This window comes from Strongylocentrotus purpuratus, unplaced genomic scaffold (genome assembly GCF_000002235.5).
Source record: "Strongylocentrotus purpuratus isolate Spur 01 unplaced genomic scaffold, Spur_5.0 spur5_scaffold_6, whole genome shotgun sequence".
In the NCBI taxonomy this organism is placed as follows: Eukaryota; Metazoa; Echinodermata; class Echinoidea; order Camarodonta; family Strongylocentrotidae; genus Strongylocentrotus; species Strongylocentrotus purpuratus.
Window position 1 is genome coordinate 40,588,237 of NW_022145612.1, and position 24,274 is coordinate 40,612,510.

General features: G+C 37.3%; 2 protein-coding genes across 2 annotated transcripts; one reads left to right on the forward strand and one right to left on the reverse strand.

Annotated features, from left to right (window-relative positions):
• Positions 1-4,739: 4,739 nt before the first annotated feature.
• On the reverse strand, positions 4,740-11,893 carry LOC593799 (protein CDV3 homolog). Its single transcript, XM_795689.4, has 5 exons — positions 11,481-11,893; positions 9,175-9,254; positions 8,516-8,682; positions 7,484-7,697; positions 4,740-6,618 (listed from the first exon to the last, which is right to left on the reverse strand). Exons 1-5 carry the CDS (start codon positions 11,754-11,756, stop codon positions 6,498-6,500), a joined length of 858 nt encoding a protein of 285 aa, XP_800782.2. The 5' UTR covers positions 11,757-11,893; the 3' UTR covers positions 4,740-6,497.
• A 6,115-nt stretch (positions 11,894-18,008) lies between these two features.
• LOC115929896 (acidic leucine-rich nuclear phosphoprotein 32 family member B-like) lies at positions 18,009-22,558 on the forward strand. The gene is made up of 2 exons (XM_031000004.1): positions 18,009-18,122; positions 22,311-22,558. Exons 1-2 carry the CDS (start codon positions 18,026-18,028, stop codon positions 22,556-22,558), a joined length of 345 nt encoding a protein of 114 aa, XP_030855864.1. The 5' UTR covers positions 18,009-18,025.
• The last annotated feature ends 1,716 nt before the right edge of the window (positions 22,559-24,274 follow it).

Genomic DNA, 24,274 nt, shown 5'->3' on the forward strand with positions numbered 1-24,274 from the left:
TAATAGTTGGAGCACCTTGAGCACCATGCATGGTGGATATGTGCGCTATATAAATATCCAATATTATTATTATTATTTCTAAATCTTAAAAGTACATATGGAAAGAAGGGACAATATGTGCAATTTCACGCTACACCAAATCGCTCTTTTTAAGGAAGAGATTTAAAAAGAGATGCAATGAATGAGAAAAGAAAAAGTGATTTTGCCATCAGACAAGATTTTGTATCCAACCACTGATCAGAGAGAGAAAATATTTATGGAATTCATATACTGTGCAATGTGATCTTTATCAAGTAATTACAACGTCCTTATAACACATTTTCAGATTGAAACTTTGAAATTAATTTGTCTTATATTCTTTGGGAACAAACATGTTTTCTTCACCTTTCTATCCTGGGGGTTGTTTCACAAAGATTCTAAGTTGAACTTATCTCTAAGTTGGACTTAAAAATTATGGAAAGCCGTTAGCATCTTTGAAAATATTTTGTAAAAGTCATTTTGAAAGGCATAAAATGTTGATTCAAATCATTCATATTTTTTATCATCAAGGAGATTTCATGTTCTTGATGTGGAATTTATAAAAAAAAGTCTAAAATACTTGAATTTTTGCTTTTGAATATATTTCATTTTAAGGCTCCAATGGCTGTCCATAATTTTTAAGTCCAACTTAGTGTTAAGTTCTACTTAGGATCTTTGTGAAACACCCCCCTGGTGTGCAGGTGTCCAGTTTGGGTCTCAATTATCTTTTTATGTATCGTAATCAATGATATATATATATATTGTTATGTATTGTATGAATCAAATATATATTGTTATGTATTGTATCAATCAAATTTATTTTTTCATTATTATTTTTGATGAAGGAATAAATGTATTACTGTAAAGATAGGGAATATGTAAAAACATGTGTCCAAAAATAAATATCTAGGACAAATGTCTAACGAGTTATTTTCTTTGGAGAAATTGGAAATTTAATCCTAACTTTCTTATCCTTTATCAGATTTTCCCTATAAGTTCACTACCAGTAATTTGTTTCTCTAATTTTTAATACTACTTTAGCCAATGTGATCTTTATTTATCGTACTTGGTAACACTCACCTTCAGTTATATCTAGGTAACAAAATTATGACATCAGTGTTTGTTTATTAATCTATGGTATTTCTTAGAGTGCAAGCATTTATTTGCAATAATTTAACAACTATATTAAATTAATTTGAAATGAATTAAGTCATTTACTTGATTATATTTAGAAGTGATGATTTAAAAAAAGAGATTTTATAAAGTACTTAAATTGTTATTGTTATTTCTATCTTGATTAAAGGGTTGTATGCTCGACTTGTTTACATGGTATACACCTGTACATGATAAAGGACCATTTCTGAGATAACTGGATTATGGCAGACACTTTCTCATCAGAATACTCCTCTGACTCTCGCCATTATTCAGAATTCCAGAAAGTTTATCAATCAAACATAACTTGGCAACTCTGTGTGTGATTAATTTTATTGGACCTACATAGAAGTATGTTTTTTTAATTGATATAATACTTGTATCAGGATGTACAATTTTGCAAAATAAATATAGTTTTAATGAATGAGTACTCAAAACGCTTGATGTTGGTATCTGTTCTTACATTTGAGTTCCATTACTATAAGGTATATCAAAGTCATAGAAGTGTCGTAGTTAAGTGGTTTAAACACTTGTGTAGAGATGCGAATGTTGTGGGTCCAATCACTTGTGTAGAGATGCAAATGTTGTGGGTCCAATCACGGTATGGTGTCCTTAACCCTTAAGAGGCCAAGGTATTTTGAGGCTTCTAATATCGAGGGGGCATTATGACCCCCCCCCCCCCCCCAAGATCTTGGCTATGGTTGACGATATGAAGATGAATTTTGGTACACATATTTTAAATAAAGTATAATGAACAACATGACATCAATTTTTTTGGGATTAAATTATTTCTAATGTAATATGCACATTTTTTGTAAAATTTATCTCTTGCAGTTTTAGTGTAAATTGGGTGGAAAATTAGTTGTTTGATAGATGAACTACACGATAGTAAAAAACATTTATTGTCGAATAATATACATCGTTTTCAATTTTCGTTGTTTTTTTAATTGTTTTGAATTGAACCCAAGATAGGTCTCGCTTAGTGGAAGTGTAAACCTTCTTAACAATGATTTTGGTTACCCCCCCCCCCCCCCCCCCCCTGGCCTCATTAGGGCTAAGCAAGGTATTTTATCTACATTGCTTCTCTTCACCCAGGTGTTAAACGGGTATCCAGTAGGAAGCAATAGACATAGTTTGCTCTGTATTTTGATTGTCTATAATATGGCGACTGGCTGGAATGCTCCCCAGGGAGTGGAGCATGTGCATACATTTTGTTTCAGCAAGCCTGTATCCAATGACCACGGTAATGTGTTTTTTAATAGCTTATGAACATCGTAGATAAATGAAATGCGATATAAACCCAGAAATTAGTATTATTGAGGAAAAGGATCCTTTTTGTGAAGATGTAGTAGCAATTTGTCTAAAGTGTGAAATTCACAATACATATGATTTAATGTGATACATGTGCTTTCAACTCGACAGAAAACATCCTGTTCCTCATATATTTTTTTCTACCAATTTCACAACTTTAGGGGAAGTTGACCGTAATATTAAGTAAGCAAAATCCGTTAAAGAGTAAGTTGCAGTCGATCAGACACAAAATGGCAACTCGGTTAAATACCTTGCAAGGTCCCCTCCCATTTGCTCTATTCTGAAAATTGTAGATGATCTTATGCACCCTAGAAATAATCATTACAAACACATTTTGACAGAAATTGAAAATTCATGATATTTCAGTACAGATGAATTTGGAGAGGACCTCGAAAGATACATCAAAGAGTTGCCACCTTTTGCTTTGTTGTTTACAACTTTAAAAATTCATAATTGTCTTGTTTTCAATTAGATTTTGCTCAAACTTTCACTAATCTGTTTGTTTATTTCTGCTTTTATTAAAACCAACTAAATATCAGGGTACCGGGTAGATTTTTTTTTAAATGTGCATGTAAATAATTCTTTAGTCAGTGTTTACCATTATCTAGCTTAAGAAGTTTTCAAAACCATGAAACACAAATGATGCAGGCAAACTTATACTGCATAATGAATTTCGTTTTAATGAAATCACATGTACACTGTATACGTTAAACAATATGAGGATTGACAGCTTTCGCAACATAATGCCGCAAGAGATATTTCCTTGCAAGACAGTGAAGAAAAGTGAAGATGTACGATAAGTATGAAAATATACTTCGGCTCAATATGCTACTGAAATAAAATAATTTCTTTGTGTTTGCAAACTATTCTGCATACGGTATGTTTGCACATTACTGTGATGTAAGCCTGTAGTACGCTTCACAAGAAAGTTAAATTATTCTTCATTTTACGACTTGACAGCTATCTTTTCTCCAGTATTAGTAGTTGTGTTGCCTACACCATGATTGAAAGTTGTAAAACCTTTTGTATTATAAAAAGCATTCATAGTTAATAAAGCCATTACCTAATACATGGTCTGCTCTTCTGTAGACAAACCATGTGATACATGTGTATCTTAGAGAATGCAATACGCATAGTGTTAAGTTTAGTAAGGTGTTTGTAATATTAATGACTTGTCAAATTGAAGTACACCTAGAATACCATTCTGAATGCAATAATGCATACCAATATTATACCATTTCATTAATGTGATAAATACTAAATAACATACTAAAAGGGCACTGTACTACGAGTATGAATTATGGAATATTCCAGATTTATTTGGATGATAGGCAAATGCATTCTTGAGTGATCTAGTTATATCCTTAATAAATATATCTTTATCTGCTTTGAAAAAAAACCACATAGAGAGAGAGAACCATATCCGCTATTACATTTTGATAGTCAAAATTACCAGTTGATGTTCTTGATAATATTCTTTCAAATCATGTGGATATAAACTTTTGGCTTGCACATCACATGGATTAGTCCCTAACACTTAGTTGTGTGATGAAAAAAAAAATGGCATCAACATATGTGTTGTCGTACATCAAGTAAATGCCATATTTTTTTAAATATCAAAACATTTTTTATTATACAAGTACATGCCCATTGAAACATACAAAACTGGTGTACCAGAAATTGCGAAATACTCGTAATCAGCAAAGTTTGTATTCCTGCTTTGGAATTTGGATTTTCAAGAAAGGTTGGACAAATATCTGTTGGTACCAGAGGCAGCAACATTTCTTTCGCATCCTTGGAAAGTGCAATTTCTCTGAAATGTATAGAGTTGATTCTTCACTATCGACCCCCTTTGCAAAAAATATGCCTCAAATACTTTACACCTAAACAGCTTGCACATACCGGTAGTCTCTGCTTAATGGTCAAGGAATGCATTATATCTGGCTGATATAAGGCACGAACATTGTATTCTTCAGCAAGAGGATTTAACTCCATGTATCTGATCGTCCTATCTCTTGAAAAAGATAAAGGCGCCCTAAACCTTCACAATAGCACCATTTACAGATATGGTGAAATTTACTACATCATATGCATACACTTAACTGGCTTAATGATAAAAGCTGGAAATGAATTATGTAGTAAACATTTAAAAGTTCACTGATCATCACAAAAATGGAAAAAGATAAAGATTTACTGATAGTCTACATTCGTAACAAGAAATCATAATACAGAACAATGTAAGCATTTTTTCGTGAGCACAGATGGACAGAGATGTAAATTTATAATATTGTATTGTCCAACAAAGTTATTATGTGAAGGGAAGTCCAAGAATCAAAACAAATACACAGGATCCCTCTTCTCTCCCTGTTACCAATACTTGTATACATATATTCATTCATGTGAGGAAAGAAATGTCCATTGGAATTAAATAAGAGTCAAAATCATCCATATGAAAGGTGAATAATCCTAACAATTCAGTTCATTAATCAATGATGTAAACAGGTCTGTAAATTACAATTGGCAACTTAATAAAGTTGAAGAAATATATTGTACCTGATCAGATCATATTTAGTTTGCATCACGTCTCTCAATGTGTTAGGAAGTCAATGATGGCCAAGGTTTATCTGCCATGTAAGTAGAAGGTGCTATATCTAGCCGTTTTACTTCTCTTTTCACATACAATATGTGAGAAGATCCAAGAAAAAGCTTATATATAGTAGACACCGATTTATATGTGTTGTGCCCAATATTTTGGCTAACATAAACGCCCACAGGATAAAAATACAAACCCGTATTATATCCTTCATATATACGGTCTTAATGCTACTGGATAAAAGAAGCAGGAAAGATATATCTGCAAAATTCTTACTTGTAATGTTTGAGAGAAAACAAAATAGAAAGAAGGAAATACATTTAGGAAGCAAAGAACTTTTGAAAATTGATTGAGCTTAGAGGTAAAATATTTGCAGAAGCCTATAAACTTGATCATTCTAAACTCTGTGTGGGTCCATATGGCATATCTTATATGTAAGTAATGCCTAAGGGATAGCTTCAGGCCAAGCTCACAGAATTGGTATACAAATAATTACTGCCATGAGAAGGGAATAGTTGGAACTATGGTCCCCCAGGTGGTACAGGGAAATTAATCATCAAGGGTACCATAGTTTAACCAAAAGCTAAAATATAGGCAGTTTACATTTGGTTTTATATTCGTCATTTGGAACTCGTGTCTAGATCTACTGACGATCATCCGCACCTTACCGTACCGAACACACTCAAATTTTGGAAGTGGAAAGGAATTTGCGTGCATATCAAACGCAACGATGACATCGTCACATTCTGGTGCGTATCTATGACATCACAAGTCACAGTACGCACTTTTTTTTGTGTGATGTCATACGCTGTATACAGTATCTGTGAATCGAGATAATATGCACGGAATCATAAATGTAACGTCGGATGTTGGCCTCGGATGGGAAATGTATTTCATCACATGATGCGCAATGGATCGATCAATTACACAGATTTTTTTTTAATGACAGATAGAAAAGTACATATTGTATGCTCATGATATAATAGTGGCAGATAGTTACAGGTACTCGGGTGACAGTCAATGTGCATGACAACATGATGCTTTCATTGCAAGTCAACGACTCTGGATAATATCCATGCAATAATCACGATGAACTTTGTTTGCGACAGGTCTAGGACATATCGGACATCATTGCTTGAACTTGAAGACGGACAACACATTGATTTTAACTCGATGAAGCGATGCTGTAGCAGTTGGCCTGCTAGATACAACCCCGGAAGAGCTTTAAATTATAATATTATGCTGCTGCTGGCTCGACAGACAATCACACAGTCTACCCTACAAGACGATTCTGTGCCCATACTCGATCACTAACTTCCCTTGTGATCAATGTCTGTGGTATCTAGCACATTAGAAAAATATGTCTCTGTTCACAGCATCTGTAAATGTTCAGGTTTGACCCCTTCCCTCCGTGAAGGAGAGGTCAATTTTCTAGAGCTGCGTAACGATTTCCTAGTTGTAGATTCCCTCCTTTACTGCTGGCACCGTCCACTGCTTGTCCGCCCTTGGTTACAGTAGAAAAAGTTGCGTCCTCCACCTTATTACTGCAATAAACAGACAAGCAGAACAAGATATGTTTAAGAAGTTGAGGTGAGATTGAAAACGAATTCTAGTAAGCTTCAACACTATGACACAGATTTGATAAGTTTGTATTCTCATTACATCTTATTGTCAAATCCAGATGACCTTCTTCAAGTCTTGACGCTGCATAATTTTCATAGATTTTGGTTCTCGAAAAACGTGCGACTCTTGGCTGCAAGGTCAAAAAAAGCTTGCAAAGGATTTTCTTTTCTAATGAATCATGTTGTGGCACACATACATGGAAGACCCATTTGAAAAACTACCTGTAACATATTGTTTCAAACTTATTTTGAGACATTTCATTGTTAATTACAATCAACAGAAGAAAAGTTGGCCTCAGTTGGCCACCTAACAAGAATCTACATTGCCTGGCCGACAACCCAATTAAAATTTACAAGAGAAGCCAGTTTGGAAAAGAAATAATATTAACTGAAAAAAATGAGCAAGTTGACAACAGAAGTACATCCCAGAAAGAGACAGAATACTGCATGACAATACTAAACCAACAGCTGACTGATGGTGCTACAATGTGTGGGTGTGTGTAATTGGGTTTTTACAGACGTGTATCAATCAGATATGATTATTTACGTCTGGGGACCGACCTTTAATGTCACCGAAAGACGTGCTCAACAGCACTCATTTTAAGAAAGAATATTAAAACTACAAGCAAGGTTTCCCTACATCTCATGACATGCAAAATCCAGATGCCTACCGGTATATAGTTTACTAAAAATGGTCTGATTTCTATCTTATATGACATCATACACACTTGCTTTCATGAACCAGAGGTTTTCACATAATATCCCGATGCAAAAAGAGAGGATGTACCTGTGTTTAACTAGGTCTGAACTTGCAGCTAATGTTGGGAACTCAAATTCACTGTTAAGCTGTGGTGCCTTTCCCTTGCGTGCCATGCCGAGCCTGGCAGCAGCAGCAGCAGGGCTAGAAGAGGACTCTCCGCCAGCTCCAGCACCTCGCCTGTTGGGTGGGACATACTTTCCCCCTGATGTGACTGCTGGCTTGGGTTCTTCCTTGACAGGTTCTGAGGATTAAACAAACAAGGATATAAAGCGTAAGTTAAACAGCTAGATATAAAAATATTGTAGGTGATGTCATGTACCTGTTTTTCACAGTGATCACTCAAATATTTAAGGAACACCAGATTTTAGGATGTTGCCTGATTTCGGGCCTTATCTTGTCTCAGTTAGAACCTTTTAAAGCTTTATGTTGTACCCGATATGTCCATTTGCAGCCTAATTGGGAAAATCCTACTGGTGTCCCTGAAATTTGTACGAAAATGTACCAATAATATGGATTAGCTTGTATCATTGTATGACAGTACTACACCAATCAATATTTTTGTTTTCTGTGGACGAGGGGGGGGGGGGGGGTCAAATTTGAAAGCACACAGGGCTATTGTAATAGTCAGAGTTCTCCTCAACGTAGTACCGGTACGTATTTGATATATTCATCAACCATTGAAGGAAATTGAGTAATCCTATAATGTATTTCTCTTTTTGAAAACACCCCTCCCCCCACCCCCAATAAAAAAAATCCTTGGTATGATCATGATACATATGTACAGTCATGAAGCATTTGTCTCCTGATAATTTGAATATCAACTCCCAAGTGTACTGTGAACGCTGTTATTTCCAGTGATTAGTTTTTTTCGCGCTGAGAGACCCCAGAACATATTCGCTGGTTCTTAAATTCGCGTTGCACACGATTCAGCCCGTTCAAAACATGCATAAGAAGTCAGCTTATATTTTTGAGTTCTAATATTCGGGCTTGCCAATTTTAACGCTAAATCCGCGAAAATTCATGTACGGGAAATATTTCTACTTTTACAGTATTTGATACCTGGTGCTGGAGCAGGAGCAGGGGCTGGAGTTGGAGCGGGGGCAGGAGCTCGAGCCGTTTCAGCCGTCCTGTTCCATGGTCCTGATGCTCCTTGACCTTTGGTCTTTATAATTTCTCCATTTTCATCCACTTCTTCCTCTTCCTCTTCGCCTACGGGGGGTTCATCACTGAAAATAATAATATCCAAAGAGATTAATACTCAATCAATAATACAGAATGTAATTGAACTTGTGATTCACGTGCCATTTTAAATATCAAATGACAAGACACAAACCTTGGTTTCCAAAAATTAATGAGGTACAGAAATACTCTAGAAATACACTGGAGCTCATTTTTCACTAACGGGTCTAAGCTAAAAGATCTCATTCAAAACAGTATGACCCTAAATCTATAAATACTTCAAACAAATAAGGCAGGATCCATTGTTGATTCAAGTTGACTTAATCTTACATGTTAATGGTTTGGTTATTTGTTTTTTGTATTAAGAAAAACACAGCAGCAAATTTTATAACAAAATATAAATATATCTTTGTGTAATTAAAAATAGATTGAAAGATAAATTGGACAGTTTCCCGACCCTTCCCAGAACTAAACACCACCCCTAATCTTGCCCTTGTCTAATGTAGGAGAGTCTATAGCGGTATCACTGTAATACTTACGTCACTTGAAGAGCCTGGATCTTTAAGCCACTGTAATCCTTTTGTGAATCATCTCTAAAGTCTGTCCATTCATCATCATCCTATTAAAAAGGGATAGAAGAAACATACCTTATGTTTATCTCTCGAATGTTTCCATAAAGTGCTTTTATTAAATTAAATACGTGCATCCACCAATCATGTAAGCAATAATAATTCAGGTTAGAATCAAGCACCACTCGATGCAACAACCGAAAGTTTTAACAGAATCACCTCTCACTTCTGTACACTGATGCTGATGCTGATGCTGAAATGTCAAATCATATCATGCAGATAATGACTATAGCTTTGTGCAGAGGACTGGGCTAGTGAGTTCACATTATCCACAAAATTCAGGGTGAGACCGTGAGAGGTCTATTTTTCTGAAAAAAATTACACCTATCTTAACACACAGCAAAAACTGATAAGACGCCGTCACTAACCCGCTTAGAATTTCCTGAGGCTGAAGCATGGACAAGAGATCTGGAAGAAGTTTTCTTTGAGAAACAACTTTGACTCAATGACGTTAAAACATTATTCAATTGCACAATTTAGTGACTTAATTAGTTATTTCAGTAGGATTAGTTTATAAGATTTTACCCTTAGAAGTTAAGAGTTAGACTCAGTTAGTTTCAGATATTACCTATTAATTTTACCAGAAATGAACGCCTGGTATGGGAAATTCTTCAATAAATCTGACATTTGTAGACATTTCCCCTACGCAGAAGGTAACCCTTGCCACAGGCACAAGGGGGGGTTAACTGTATGAATATTGGAATTATATTGATAAGCTTGATATGAAATGATAATATGAGGAAGGGAACAGACCTGGTGAATAGCCCTTTACAAATTTTAAAAATTACTGCCTACTGGGCATCATCATGAAGCAGTAGGGGCGATGGTCCGAGAACGAGGATAGTCCGCATAGAGGATCATCTTTATAACGCAGACGGATGCGTCCGCAAAAAAAAAGGATCATCTGCATTTCCTGATCCGCTCATTGGCGATGCGAAAAACGGGTTCCGCAATGATTTTCTTGATGCATTTAACTGTATTTTAACATTGACTTTGAACAGAGACTTTCATATTATGAGCAATAAATAAATCCTCGGGAAGACGGATGGTGAATTGGGGTTATTTTTTTTACCCAGAATCCATTTTTTGGCATCGCCAGCGCGCAACTCGGGAACACAAAACCGCTGATGAAAAAAACAAAAATGCGGACGATCCTACGGTAGACTAGACCGAATTTTTCTGTCTCTTTCGTTCGTTAGCCTCTGATTTGGGTAGGTCGGCTCTCTCTTTAGAGACAGAACAGCCCCATACGCTGTAGTGGCCGCGCGTTTGTACTAAGAAACGTTACACAAAACTTGGCCAAACTTAATCCCTAATTTTGATATTTTACCGGATGCGTATCCGATGCATTTAAAGTCCTAAATTAGCTAAATACTTAACTACTTCGGTTCCACTTACCAACTTGACTGGAATAATCCGTTTAATGGTCCATTTTTAGGAAATTAGGGGTCAAGATCGACATCCATGAAGAAAATCTTGCAGCCGAGTCTCATTCTTTCTAGTCTACGCCGAAGGCAAAATGATTATAACGGAAAAACTGTGCACGAGCTATGACATGCACAGTTTTTCCGTTATAATCATTTTGCCTTCGGCGTAGACTAGAAAGAATGAGACTCGGCTGCAAGATTTTCTTCATGGATGTCGATCTTGACCCCTAATTTCCTAAAAATGGACCATTAAACGGATTATTCCAGTCAAGTTGGTAAGTGGAACCGAAGTAGTTAAGTATTTAGCTAATTTAGGACTTTAAATGCATCGGATACGCATCCGGTAAAATATCAAAATTAGGGATTAAGTTTGGCCAAGTTTTGTGTAACGTTTCTTAGTACAAACGCGCGGCCACTACAGCGTATGGGGCTGTTCTGTCTCTAAAGAGAGAGCCGACCTACCCAAATCAGAGGCTAACGAACGAAAGAGACAGAAAAATTCGGTCTAACGGTAGACTAGTTATTTTTTTAGAACGCAATTTGTCCGCGTTTACGAGGATATCCTTGTTAATGCGGACGATCCTAAATCTCGGACCAGCTAGCGCCCCTAGGCCTACTGATACTTGTTTTTAATGGAAACATTACATTCAATTTTATTATTGCCAAATATTAATAATGAAATAATCTTTTTGCTAAATCATTACAACTGTCATGACATTAGGGCCTATTCTTGTCCCCCTTTTTCAAGTATTTTAATATAATTCTTCTAAAAATAAAAAAAATGATCACCTTAAAACGATAGTCTATCTGTTCTTCTTCATTTTCTTCCTTTACTTCTTTGACAGCCTCGGGTGCTGTACTAACTGCAGCCTTGGGCTTTTTCGTCGTGACATCAGCGGATACTGATCCGAGGCTGCTCGGGCCGGGGGTTGTGTCTTGTTCAACCATTTTTTTGGCTACCTCGTCGGTGGTCGTAATCTTCTTGCTCTTTCCTTTGCCTTTGGCACCTTTTTTCTTGCTCTTCTTAGCGAAGAAATCCTCTAACGACTTTTCACTTTCAGTCATCTTGTAGTTCTGCACAGAAAATAGTTCTAAAAGAGTTCAAATTTGATAAAAACGTTACCATATGACAAAGGAAATGAACAGTCTTGGTTCACATGCCATTCATTCGGTGCATGCCATTACCACATACATATCCACAACACACGTGTAATACGCCAGGAACCTAGACTTATCGCCCTTTCTTATCTCGCTAATTATGAAGTCGACCATCTTACCACATCGGTCATGGAGGATCTTGGCCTGGTTCTGGATTTTGTTGTTCTCTACGGCAAAACTCTTGTGTCCTTCAATTCTGAACATCATTACAGTTACTGAGTAATTGTTGTTGTTTTTAATGGTAACCTTTCAATGTTATTAATATTACCAAATATCCCTTTTGCTAAATGTATTCTTGTCCACATTTTCACGTATTTTAATATAACTTATTTAAGTATTTTAACTTATTGTCTGTAGGGGACCCCACTGGAAATAACCTCTCGAGCTTTCGTGGGTTATCCTGTTCAAGCTGACTTAATTTTTATTTGTTATTATGTTATCAGTTGGTTATTGGTCAGGTTTAACTCAAATAAGTAAAAATCTACGTATAGGCCCACCGTTGAGAAAACTAGTCTTGAGAGCAAAACATGCAGCTGAGCATAGAAGCCCCGGCAGGCGCGGATCCAGGATTTCTTAGGGGAGGGGGCCCAACTTTTTTTTTTTTTGCTCCCGAAAATTTGAAAATCGCGCCGGCCGAAAAGTCGCTCAGTGGGGGGGGGGGGGGGGGGAGGATGGTACAGAGCACATTTTTTTTTTTTTTTTTTTTTTTTTTTTTTTTTTTGCTCCCGAAAATTTGAAAAACGCGCCGGCCAAAAATTCGCTCAGTGGGGGGGGGGGGGGGGGGGGGGGGGGGGGGGGGGGGGGGGGGGGGGTAGTGAGCACATTTTTTTTTTTTTGATCCTCAAAAAAATTTCAATTTGCACCCCCCCCCCTTGAGCGCCAGGGGGGGGGCCCAACCCCCAAAAATCGTAAAAATCACGTGATTTTACATGATTTTTTTCTCAAGGGGGGGGGCCCGGGCCCCCCGGGCCCCCCCCCCCTGGATCCGCCACTGAGCCCCGGGCCCCCCCCCCCCACTCAGAGGTCGGAATGACCGCATGCGTGTTGCCAAAATGTCCGGTAAAGGGGTACTTTTCGTGCGACAAAGTCCGGCCCGAGAATTGTAAAAAAAAGGGGTGTATTTGACTTTTCACCCGGAGATTTCTTTAAAAAGGGGGGTGTTTTCTTTTTTTCTCTCATCTCTTTGGACTCCTGAGAAATTATTCCGAATTTAGGGGGGTACATTGAGCATTTTTCCTGATTTAGGGGGGTCTCCAAGGCAGGAAAAGCCCGCGAAAAGCCCGCGAAAGGGGGGTTCGGAAATGTTGGCAGTCCTCAGATAGGGGGTGCTTTCAAAAAGAGGGTACGAGCATATGCGTACCCTAAATAACACTGAGTGGGGGGGGGGCCGGGATAGAAGCAGACTCATCTAGTAAAAGTTTTAACGTAATTGGACACTATATAACAATAATTTAATGAGGAAGTTATGAAATCAGTCATGTCACTGTGATGTGGTGCCGACAATTTTCAACTCGTTTCAACACAACTAAAAAAAAAATGTCAATTTTCAAAATATAGCCTAGGCTACATCACATGAATCATAGTCTTTTCTTTTCAGAGGAGCCAGCTATCCGTATATTTTGAGCAGTGGCCAAGGGAAAAAGCAATAAGAGAAAAACAAAAATTAGTGATACTTTTTTTTTACATGACAAGTTAACGTGTTTCTCGTCCGGACTTTAAAAAAAAGGAGGAGGCAGGGCATTACTATTTACTATTTTGCTATTTTTTTTAATTTTTGTCTCCAAGATGGCTCCAATTTGCTCCAAGATAGATGGCCAAGCCACAGATATCGTGCTATATGAGAGTATTATACTGATGCAATTTATGACAACACAAATGATTTTTATCACTTTAAAAGATATTTAAACAACTATATTATAATAAGTCGTTTGTAATATAATCTTAATAGTGCATCTAATGTATTCGATTTCGTATGTTGAGAGAAAGAGAATCAAAATATAACATTCCAAAATAACAACAAAATCAATCCAACCCCCCCCCCCCCCCAACAACAAAAAAAAACCCACTACAGCCAATGTGGAATGGGTAACTCTCTAATTCGCTTGCACAGTGTTTGTGTGTGTGCGTGTGTGTGTAATTGGGACAAAGGTGTGAATTGATACTTAATTTCTGATGTATATCTATATAGCTTACATTCTTAAATTTCGTAGCCTTTCATTTCTTGATGAAAGGATATAATCAAAATGTACATTGCCCTCTTTTCGAGACACCTGTAAAATTATGGATCTTCAGTGACTGGTCCCTCAGAAACTAGTGCTAAGCCAGTCACAGAGAATATATGATTTCAATTGAAGCCTGTCAGTACATGGTAAAATTGATTTTTATTCAAATATTTTTTTGAAATATTTCCATATTTTATGATGTATTGGCATTATGGGCTATAATGGTTGGAGCGATGGATGCAGTTAACAGCGTTGTTGTATTTTGTGGATTTATCATTTTGAAAAGGATGCCAATTAGTAATGTACACAATATTGTCCGTTAACATATTTTTTCTCTATCCCTCTTTCTCCCCCTCTTGTATAGGCCTATAAGGAAAATATGAATAATTATATTGGGCGTTTTATCAGTTTTAAACATGGAGAGAGGAATGGAGAGGGAATAAATCAAAACGAACGTTTAAGAAACCTACTAAATTTTCATTCGTGATGAATAAAAATGATAAATCAACTCTTTGACGTTGATCGATTCGTTCAATTTTAAATGAATGTGGTGACTAGTGATTAAAAGTTTGAAGAAAAAAAATAATCGAACAATTTGTTCTGAGGTCATTTTTTAGACACGTTCTTCAATTTTACAAAAATGCGGTGACTTCTCCTTTACGAGCAGATGGTCATGGCAGATTGACAACCTTCGATATTCTATAAATATTGTAAACTATCTAGACAGTACTTCAACAGAATAGAGACACTTCGTCACATCAAGCTACGAGAAAGTATAATCTCACCGAATTATACTCGAACACCGCATCGAAATCAGGTAGGCCCAACTACCCCCATTATACGTTATGCCTGTTGAATATTTGAGGCGTCTTTCTGATTGCGTCAGTTTGAAATTGTATTGATAATGATATCGATTATTTAGGAGCGCTAAAACCAAAAGTACCTTATCGCTAATACAAAATAACAAAATGTGAAGAGAAACATAAAACTCATGGATAGGTAAATCATACTTTATTACTGAAGGAAGAATAATTTTTAAAAGAAATAGGTTACATTTTACACGTAGGAGATGTAACAAAAAAAGGACCATACATATAGTTTGTTGAACACAAGTTAGTGTTTAAACAATAATATTCTGGGTAGGTACATTTTACCATGGAGTTACTACACTGTTGGTCATATTTTCCCCCCAGTTTAGGGAAGGATTTTAAATTGTGTTTAATTTCTAATATAGATCTAGATAATGGCATACATTCTCAGATTTTATTGAATATTGATTTGTGAGTGTTTGTTTTGCGTGACTGCTTAATCATATGTGTGCTACTATGCTAATCAGATAAGGGACCTACGTCCTTAAGTCATAATTGACAGTAATGAGGATTAATGCCTCACAAAAGGGCACTAATATATAGCTGATCGACACGATTTTTATCCTGGGGCCTCACAGTAGCCTAACGAGGCCATTGCTTAGCCCCTGAATCATGACTGTACGCAGTGTTTGCTAGGGTACGCGGCCCCTTCCACAAATCCCCCAAAACGAAGAAAATGCAATAAATTGTCAAAAATTCATTGCATTTTCCCCCGGCCCCAAACAGGAAAAATTCCTCTGTAGGGCCATGCATTATGGCTCAAGGCATCAATGACATGGGAGATAAAGTAATACCATATGGCACTTGTGTTTAAAGGAGAGTTGGTTTCTGTGGCCAAGAAAAGTTCTATCTATATGTAAATGAGACAAAATGTGAAGGTATAGAAAATCCACATTTTTAATCACGAGTTAAATTATATGTTGATATGTGTATGTATTTTTACGCGTAGATCATAATCAAAATATTATTATACACGGTTCAGCATTTGCTCAAAAAGCTATATAGACCATGATTAAGGAACAACGTACCATAACTCGACTGTCTCCAATAACATTGATAGCGGCTTCGAAGAGGATCTCCTAGTAAACCTATACACGACTTTTTGTTAGCAATGGAATCCAATGACCGGGGTAATTATGTAAGGCGTTTAGACACATAGGAGCTCTATACAAACGTGACTATTATCTTTAAACTTGAAATCCATTTTACATAACCCAGGAAAATGTCAGACAAAATCCATTAAACTATAACTCCAAAGCCTGTGCCTAAATTAAAAACTTTAAAAACACACACTAGTAGATAGAAACGCACTCTCTTGAATGCTATCAATATTTTTGTAATTAGATTATCCAAAAACTCTGTGGAAACAACATTTCCCATACGATGAGGTAGAGTAATTGAGTGCCTAAAACCCTTGGGCTTCCAAGGGCTCCGACCCCTGAACCCCACGCCAATTAGGGGCCTGCCAGTGTCACAATTAGGTATCAAAATAATGCTCATCTGACCGTAATTAAATGCCTAAAACCCCTGAACTTCCGGGGCTCTGCCCTCTGGACCCCGCCTAGGGCCCTAAGGCGGACCCCTGAGTGCTAATCTGACCATTATTATTGCCTTAAACCCCTGACCTTCCAGGCGCGGACAAGGTATCAACATTATGTTCATCTGACCGCAGGCGCGTAGCCAGGGGGGCAGTATGGTCCACCCAAAACGCCGGCCAAAAAAATAAAGGAGTGAAAAGGAAGAGGACGTATGAAGAAAAGGGAGTAGACAAAGAACATTTTTGATATTCAGACAAGGATTAAGAGTCGAGAACGTTACAACGATTGGTCTTCTTTCTCTATTAATAAAACGTCAAAGGGGGGGGGGGGGGAACGAAATTTAGACAAGGATTAAGAGTCGAGAACGGTACAACGAATCGTCTTCTTTCTCTAAAGATTGAATGAAACGTTAAAGCTTCCGCGCGAGGGGGAGGGGGACATAATTCAGACGAGGATTATTTTTGGGAACGGTAAAACGAATCGTCTTCTTTCTCTAATAATTTATTGAAATGTCAAAGCTTCCGCACTTCGCGGAGGAGGGTGGGTGGAAACACGCCCCTCCCTGCACCCACCCCCCTAATTACATCACTGCTGGTCACCATTATGTACCAATATGTGGCTCGCATAATTTCAAAATTGGGCCCCCCCCCCCTAAGAAATCCTGGATCCGCGCCTGCAACTTCACACTTCCAAATAACGTGATCAAACTTTATTCACGCCATATTCTGCACAACTTGCCTTAGTCATTTCTCCAGACATTTCCAATCCAACCATAGTCTTACTTCAGACTCTTACGTGTATGAAATATGAATCAACACAACATTATTTCAAGTACTAGACTTTCAGAAAGTGAAGAATAAAATTATGACTAAATTGAGACATTCTGAAGCCTTCCCGTCTTGTATTCATCAGAGCTATTAAACCACAATGCCCGTATTTTCTGGCAGCCAATCGTCTCGAAGCCTTTTATTTTTCGCACCTTTGTTGTTCAAGTTCATTTTCCGTTAAAACTTTGTCCGGTTCGACTTTCTCTTCATTCTTGATGAGTGGTAAAAGGCCCGGTAAAAGGAAAATTCCAGTACGTCACTATTCTATGCTGATACTCTTAATTGTCTTGCAATAACACCGTATAGCTTTGACCAAATTACCCGCCCCCCCCCCCCCCCCCCCCACTCAGTGTTATTTAGGGTACGCATATGCTCGTTCCCTCTTTTTGAAAGCACCCCCTATCTGAGGACTGCCAACATTTCCGAACCCCCCTTTCGCGGGCTTTTCGGGAGACCCCCATAAATCAGGAAAAATGCTCAATGTACCCCCCTAAATTCTGAATAACTTCTCAGGAGTCCAAAGAGATGAGAGAAAAAAAAGGAAAAACACCCCCTTTTTTTACAATCCTCAGGCCGGACTTTGTCGCACGAAAAGCACCCCTTTACCGGATATTTTGGCAACACGCATGCGGTCATTCCGACCCCTGGGTGGGGGGGGGGGGCCGGGCCAAATTATCAAAATGTATTCCATGTTGATTCTATTTTCCTTAGACTTTGAAAATGGCTACAACAACCCTGATTGCTCTCTGCTTTCTGATTGCCTTGGCCGTGGCAGCAAGTGTTTTAGTCGAGGACTCAGATGAGATCAACAATTCTGGTGAGTTTAATGTCGAGGGGGACATAATTATGCGGGACGAAACAATCGAAAGTAAGCATTTCATGTTTGATGTTGTCAACCAACCGTCGAATTACTAAAGCATAATAATTACAAAACAATCAACGTCAAGAAATTTCCAATAGCCGTATAATTATGCTTGTGCGGTCACCTATTAAAATGTGCCAACATGACCGTGTTTGTACATAATCCGAACAGATTTGAAGAAAGAGTTGTTTTCAAATTATATGCAAGTAATTCTCATTCCATTCCCTCTAAAATAATATCCTTAAGAGGATCTAAATACGTAGTTCATATTATTCACTTTACATTGGTAAACAAAACAAAAAGGAAAAATATTGTAATCAGTTAAAATCCAGGAGTAAAACGTTGAAGAGCATTTGATAATGTGATTTTTATCTAAATTCAGTTTGTTTAATGTGCCATATCGTAAAGATATTGAACGTTTTCCCTTGAAAGTAATTTACTATACCACAAGCTTATTTTGAGGGCGGGCGGTATTTTTTCTTCTTTTTTTCTTCTTCTTTTGAATAGTAAATAGTAATTTTTCAAAAAGGAGGCGGCGACCAGAAACTAGGCGGGCGGTGAAGAGAAACACTTCATTGTGTTATTTGGCTATAATAGGCCTATCCGCGACTCCGTCACAGTCCATTGACTAAATTGACAATTTGAGACTACGGTATAGATATTGACAGTGATCTCATATTTCTAACAATTCTTAACTATATATCAATTAATTATTTTTAGGTCCGATGTATTTCAAACTTTCGTTACTCTGTTTCTGCTTTAATATAAATAAACTAATTACAATTTATTAAGGTTGGATTGCCCATTATTTTTTTGGTATAAATATAAAGTCGTGAACCATCGATGCCTACCATGCTAACGAGCGATATCATTAAGGGCGAATTATCTTGGGGCGAGAATGTCTAAATATGAGCGCGCCGTTGGATAATCCTCCTACGTAAATGTGCGGCTGGTTTCTGTCAACTCGGTTTAGTCCCCAAGGGGTATAGTGCGAGCATGACTCGACACCAACCAACCTTTTTATTCCCTCCTTTTTCCATCTTTTTCCCAACGTTTAATCTATAAAACACGTTAGAAGTATGCAGGGAGGCGAGTTTGTAAGCTATTGTTTCGTGCTCGGGCCTGGAGCTGGCTAATTACCCCCCCCCGCCATATTGTGCTGAGTTTCAGGGGTACAGCCCCCCCCCCCCCCCCCCCCCCCCCCCCCCCCCACTCCGGGGTCGGAAGGACCGCATTCGTGTTCCCAAAATCTCTGGTAAAGGGGTACATTTCACGCGATGAAGTCCGGCCCGAGAATTGTAAAAAAGGGGTAAATTTGACTTTTCACCCCGAGATTTCTTAAAAGGGGGTATTTCTCTCTCTCTCTCTCTCTCTCTTTGGATTCCTTAGAAATTTAAAAAGGAGGTTATAAGATAATATATCAGAAAGGGTATGTGTTTTCTCTCTCTCTCTCTCTCTTTGGACTTCTGAGAAACAAACAAAAAGGGGTTATAAAATATCTTGAATATCATAGATAGGGGGTATACATTGAGCAGAGTTCCTTATCTCCAAGACAGGAAAAGCCCGCAAAAGGAGGGGTGCAGGAAATGTTGGCAGTCCTGAGATAGGGGGGGGGGGTGCTTTCAAAGGGAGGGAACAAGCATACGCGTATCCTAAAAACACTGAATGGGGGAGGGGGTAGGGCAGCCGCAGGGACAGATGGGCGTAAATCCTAGGGACAGGCAGGTCGACTACTTCTGGAAGTACAATTATAGGAGCGGTTCTCGAAGAGGATTTTTTTTTTTGGGGGGGGGGACTTGGGCCCCCCAACCCCTGTAGAACGACTACTGCCTGGAAGTCAAGTTTTTGGGATGGTAGTTTGAAAAGTGAAACGTCATGTTTATCTCTAACAGAAAAATTTATGTAATGTATAGTATTTTGTCTAGTTTCCTACCCACCAAATGTGGAGTTCCTCAAGGATCAATTTTAAGCCCTTTGCTTTTTGTATTATAATTAATGATTTAACCAATACAACAACTTTATTATCATTTTGTCCTATTTGCTGATGATACGAACATCTGCTGTTCACATCCTAATTTAAACACTTTAGTAAAATACATTTAATAATGAGTTACCAAAATTATCTCTATGGTTTCAATGCAATAAGTTATCCCTTAATATAAATAAAATAAATTTCATGTATTTCAACCAAGCAACTTCTCATGTCATTGACTTTTCTTACAACATAATTATAGATAATGTACCTCTCGAAAGAAAGAGAACAACAAAAACAAATGTTGGTGTCATTATCGATGAAAATCTAAATCGGATTGAACATAATACGTCATAATTATCACTACCTCTATTTCTAGGAATGTTGGTTTATTATATAAAATGAAGAAATTAATCCCATGTTATACGCCTGTTATGCTTTATAATTCATTGATGTTACCGTTTAATTGTAATTTAGTATGGGCCACCAGAGCCAAACCAAAATCAACTCTATTTATTTATTGTATAATAAAAGAAAGCCCTTCGTATACTGGTTCACCATATTTATCTCACACAAGTCCAATATTTTACAAACTGAAAACCCTAACAGTATTCGACATAAATTCGCTACAAAGTTTACTGATCATGTTTAAGTATTTTATATACTCCCTCTTTCATTTAAAAACTTTTTATACTATGAATAAAGCTATTCACTCTTACCCTACCCGTTATTCCTCAAGTTTTCATCTAGTAAACCCGAAATTACTTATTGCCCATAGATCCATAAGACACCATGGTCCTGACTTGGAACTCTCTCCCCGTAAATCATGTTGCTCCCTCTACTCACTTAAGGCCAAAGTTAAAACGATGTTATTATCTGAATACTCAAGGTGAAATTTATAGTCAACTCTTCATTCTTATCATGTCATCTCTTCCTTCATTTCATTCATTGTCATCTTCATCATCATCATCATCATCATCATCATCCTCATCTGCATTGTCAATATTACCTTCATCAAAATTTATATTTTCAAGTACCTATCCGTTTCTGCTTAATAAATGTGTTAATATAATACTTGAGTTTTGTCTGGGGCTGTCGTATAAGCAATCTGCTTACAATGACAGTCCTTCTTCCGCAAATAATTTGATAATGTTTGAGGAAATTTAGTATTCATGACAGTTTATCATTTCGTTTTTGAAAATAACAATTGATATTTATATGTATTCGCTTATTTATGATTCATTGTCAGAAAAAAAAACTTGTTTATGCCTCTTTGTATTGTTGTTTAATTTGATTTGTTTTGCGCTTTTTTAAAATAAATGTAGGGCCTTTATACAATATGCCGTTTAGTCTTTACCACCCCTTCCCATATGGGAGTTGGCCTATATATAGGATGCGAGTGCAAGGCCAATATTAATAACTCGATTACTTAGGTGATTGCAATCACTTAAGTCAATATGACAACTAATGGTTAATATTTTCCCACTTAAAGACATTTTCAAGCCCTTTCGTTTTGAGGGAAGTTCTAAATTAGTATTATCTTTCAAATGGGACATAATAATCCTCCGCTTTCGACAGTGAAAAGCAAGTCTACCCTTATTCCTGGCAATTCCCGGGGGAGGGGCCGGGGGTTCCCAGAGTTGGTTGGACGGGGTTGTACCGCTCAAGCCTCGTAACACCTAGCCAGTTTTAAGGGTCATTTGGGCAGATTTTTCACAATTTTCGGGTATTCGCCATGCAAACACATGGAAACTCTGAAAAAAATTGAAAAACGGACAGATGTTTTAAAAGTCATGAGTGATATTTTTGTAAAAAATGGGACCCATGTTTGTTTAGGGATTTTTTGTGAAAAAGTGACCCATAAAATCGGCACATCCCGTATATCTTAATAGGTTGGTACCGCCCTCCCCCCTCCCCCATCCGGGGGGGGGGGGGGCTATTCTATACTTTGAATCATTGTTGGACTTAATGAGTGCCTTAAAAACCATCCATGTTAGTACCCGCTACCACTGCAGATTATATTCTTGTTATCTTCTTCCTTTTTATTTAGGCTCCCCATTTTTACATTGTTTTAACCTTGCCTGTTATATCATCTATATATTTCAAAACTTCGTACCTATTTTCCGTACATTATACTTTATTTGAAATCTGAAATTTTTAACCTTTAACAGCGATGAGAGCAGAGGAAGCACTGGAGAGCCAATCTTCCTTTGATAGGGAGCAGGTGGAGAAGGAGCAGGAGATGGAAAAGGTTGAGGAGACGGAGGAAGATGAAGAGGAGGACAAAGAGGAGAGAGAAGACAAGAAGGACAACGAAGAGGAGGAGAAAACGGAAGATGGGGAGAAAAAGGAGGACGAGGAGAAGGAGGAAGACGAGGAGAAGAAGGAGGAGGGGGAAGGCGAGAAATCTTTTGATTAGAAAAGTAAATTGATATCTTCGAGGCATGAATCTTTTCACAATAATTTGTGGTTCAAACAATAATCGTTAAATCTGTTTCGGGATTATGAATTTAAAAAGAATTTAACAAAATCACACTATAGTTCACAAATTAGAAATTATTATATCCTGCATCACAAATTTGTTGGCTTTTGATTGGTTGAGAGCTTGTCACATGACCAGAAATATTTGACCTATTTTTAGAAAGTACTATATAAGAGTACTATTTTGGTTTACTATTAAGGAGTTGAAAAAAATGTGAATTTTTTTTTTGAATTGAATTAATTTTTTTTTTTCAAATCTTAATTTAATGAAAACAAAATATTTTAAATCTTTTAAATAAAAATTGAAATTGTTTTTGTTCTAAAAAAATGTTTCCCCAAAATGTGTTGTTTTTTTGTGTTTTTTTTAAAATAAATTTTTGATGCAGGATATAAAACAAATATACAATGCCTTCTATTCGAGGTACTGGTTAAACTATGGGCCTCGGTGACTCCAAAAGTACCATTTGCTTCGGGGCTGCGCCCCTCAGCAAATAGTACTTTTGGAGTCACCTCTTGCGCATAGTTTTAACCAGAACCTCTCAAGGCAATGTATATTTGTTTACTATTCGCAGAGAATCGTGTTTTTAAGAAGAGGCAGTTCAGACGGGATCCAATTTTATGAAATAATTTTACTAGTTAAACATAATTTTGGCACTTTAATTAAACAATTCAATTAAACAAATTGGATACTTTTCTTTCACGAAATCTGCAAGTCTTTGCTTTTTACTATAATAATTATCAACCTTCCTTTTTTATGTGTTCTTTTATCAAAACAGTTCAAAAATAGACCAAACCAAACCTTAGATCAAGATAGTTATGTAAAGTTCCTTAATTAAAAGTAAATTAAATTAAACTAAGTTCTTCCATCGCCCGATTGCTGCAATGGCCGTTTCATTAACAAGGGCCAGGTCTTCATTTGTGCAACCCGTTCCGCCACAGTGCAAGATGTGGTCCATCGTCTGAGTCTCTCCGCAGTCGCAAAGAGTATCTCCTTCCTGGGCATAGCCCCATGAGCATAGCCCCATCTTGCCATCTTGCCATCTCGCCATCAACTATAGTGCTATTATTGACCAACCCATCGAAAACGAATGGATACTTTTGGATGACTGTAACAACCTTGACGCACCACACCAAGTTTATTCCCATGATATGACAACAGACTTACTTGATTCAATCACAACCAAATGATAAAGAAAGCAATATTGATGAGGACAGGCACAAGATGAGGCTACAACGGAGGCTACCAAGACGGAGTCCATCATTTTGTTCCACTTTATTATTGTCCAATACGAAGACATATTTGATTTTTTGTTGTTGCTTTGATTGCTTGGCTCTTTATAGGTTTCTTTAAATAACATATGAAATAATTTGTACTTTATTGATTATCTAAAAATTTGAGTTTGTTCTTTTATCATTGCTATATTGAGTGTTGCTATACTCTTGTTAGTTGTTACAATGTATCTATGTAGTGATCTCCCATGAGTACTGCAAAACGGAATGGGGGGGGGCCTTCACGGTTTCGGTGATTTAGTTTGCCTGCCCCATTCCTGGCAACTTGTAAATGCTCATGGGAATCACGATAATGTTTTTTTTTTAATGATTTTCATCCTTTGTTTTGTATGATTTATTCTTCTATGTAATCCTCTAATATACA

Excerpts from the sequence above, each read along its gene's own strand:
- LOC115929896 (XM_031000004.1), top strand. The coding sequence starts at position 18,026 with ATGGCTACAACAACCCTGATTGCTCTCTGCTTTCTGATTGCCTTGGCC. Across the intron at positions 18,123-22,310 it reads AGATGAGATCAACAATTCTG|CGATGAGAGCAGAGGAAGCA; the intron begins GTGAGTTTAATG and ends AACCTTTAACAG.
- LOC593799 (XM_795689.4), bottom strand. The coding sequence starts at position 11,756 with ATGACTGAAAGTGAAAAGTCGTTAGAGGATTTCTTCGCTAAGAAGAGC. Across the intron at positions 9,255-11,480 it reads AGATAGACTATCGTTTTAAG|GATGATGATGAATGGACAGA; the intron begins GTGATCATTTTT and ends CCTTTTTAATAG. Across the intron at positions 7,698-8,515 it reads TGCTCCTGCTCCAGCACCAG|AACCTGTCAAGGAAGAACCC; the intron begins GTATCAAATACT and ends TTTAATCCTCAG.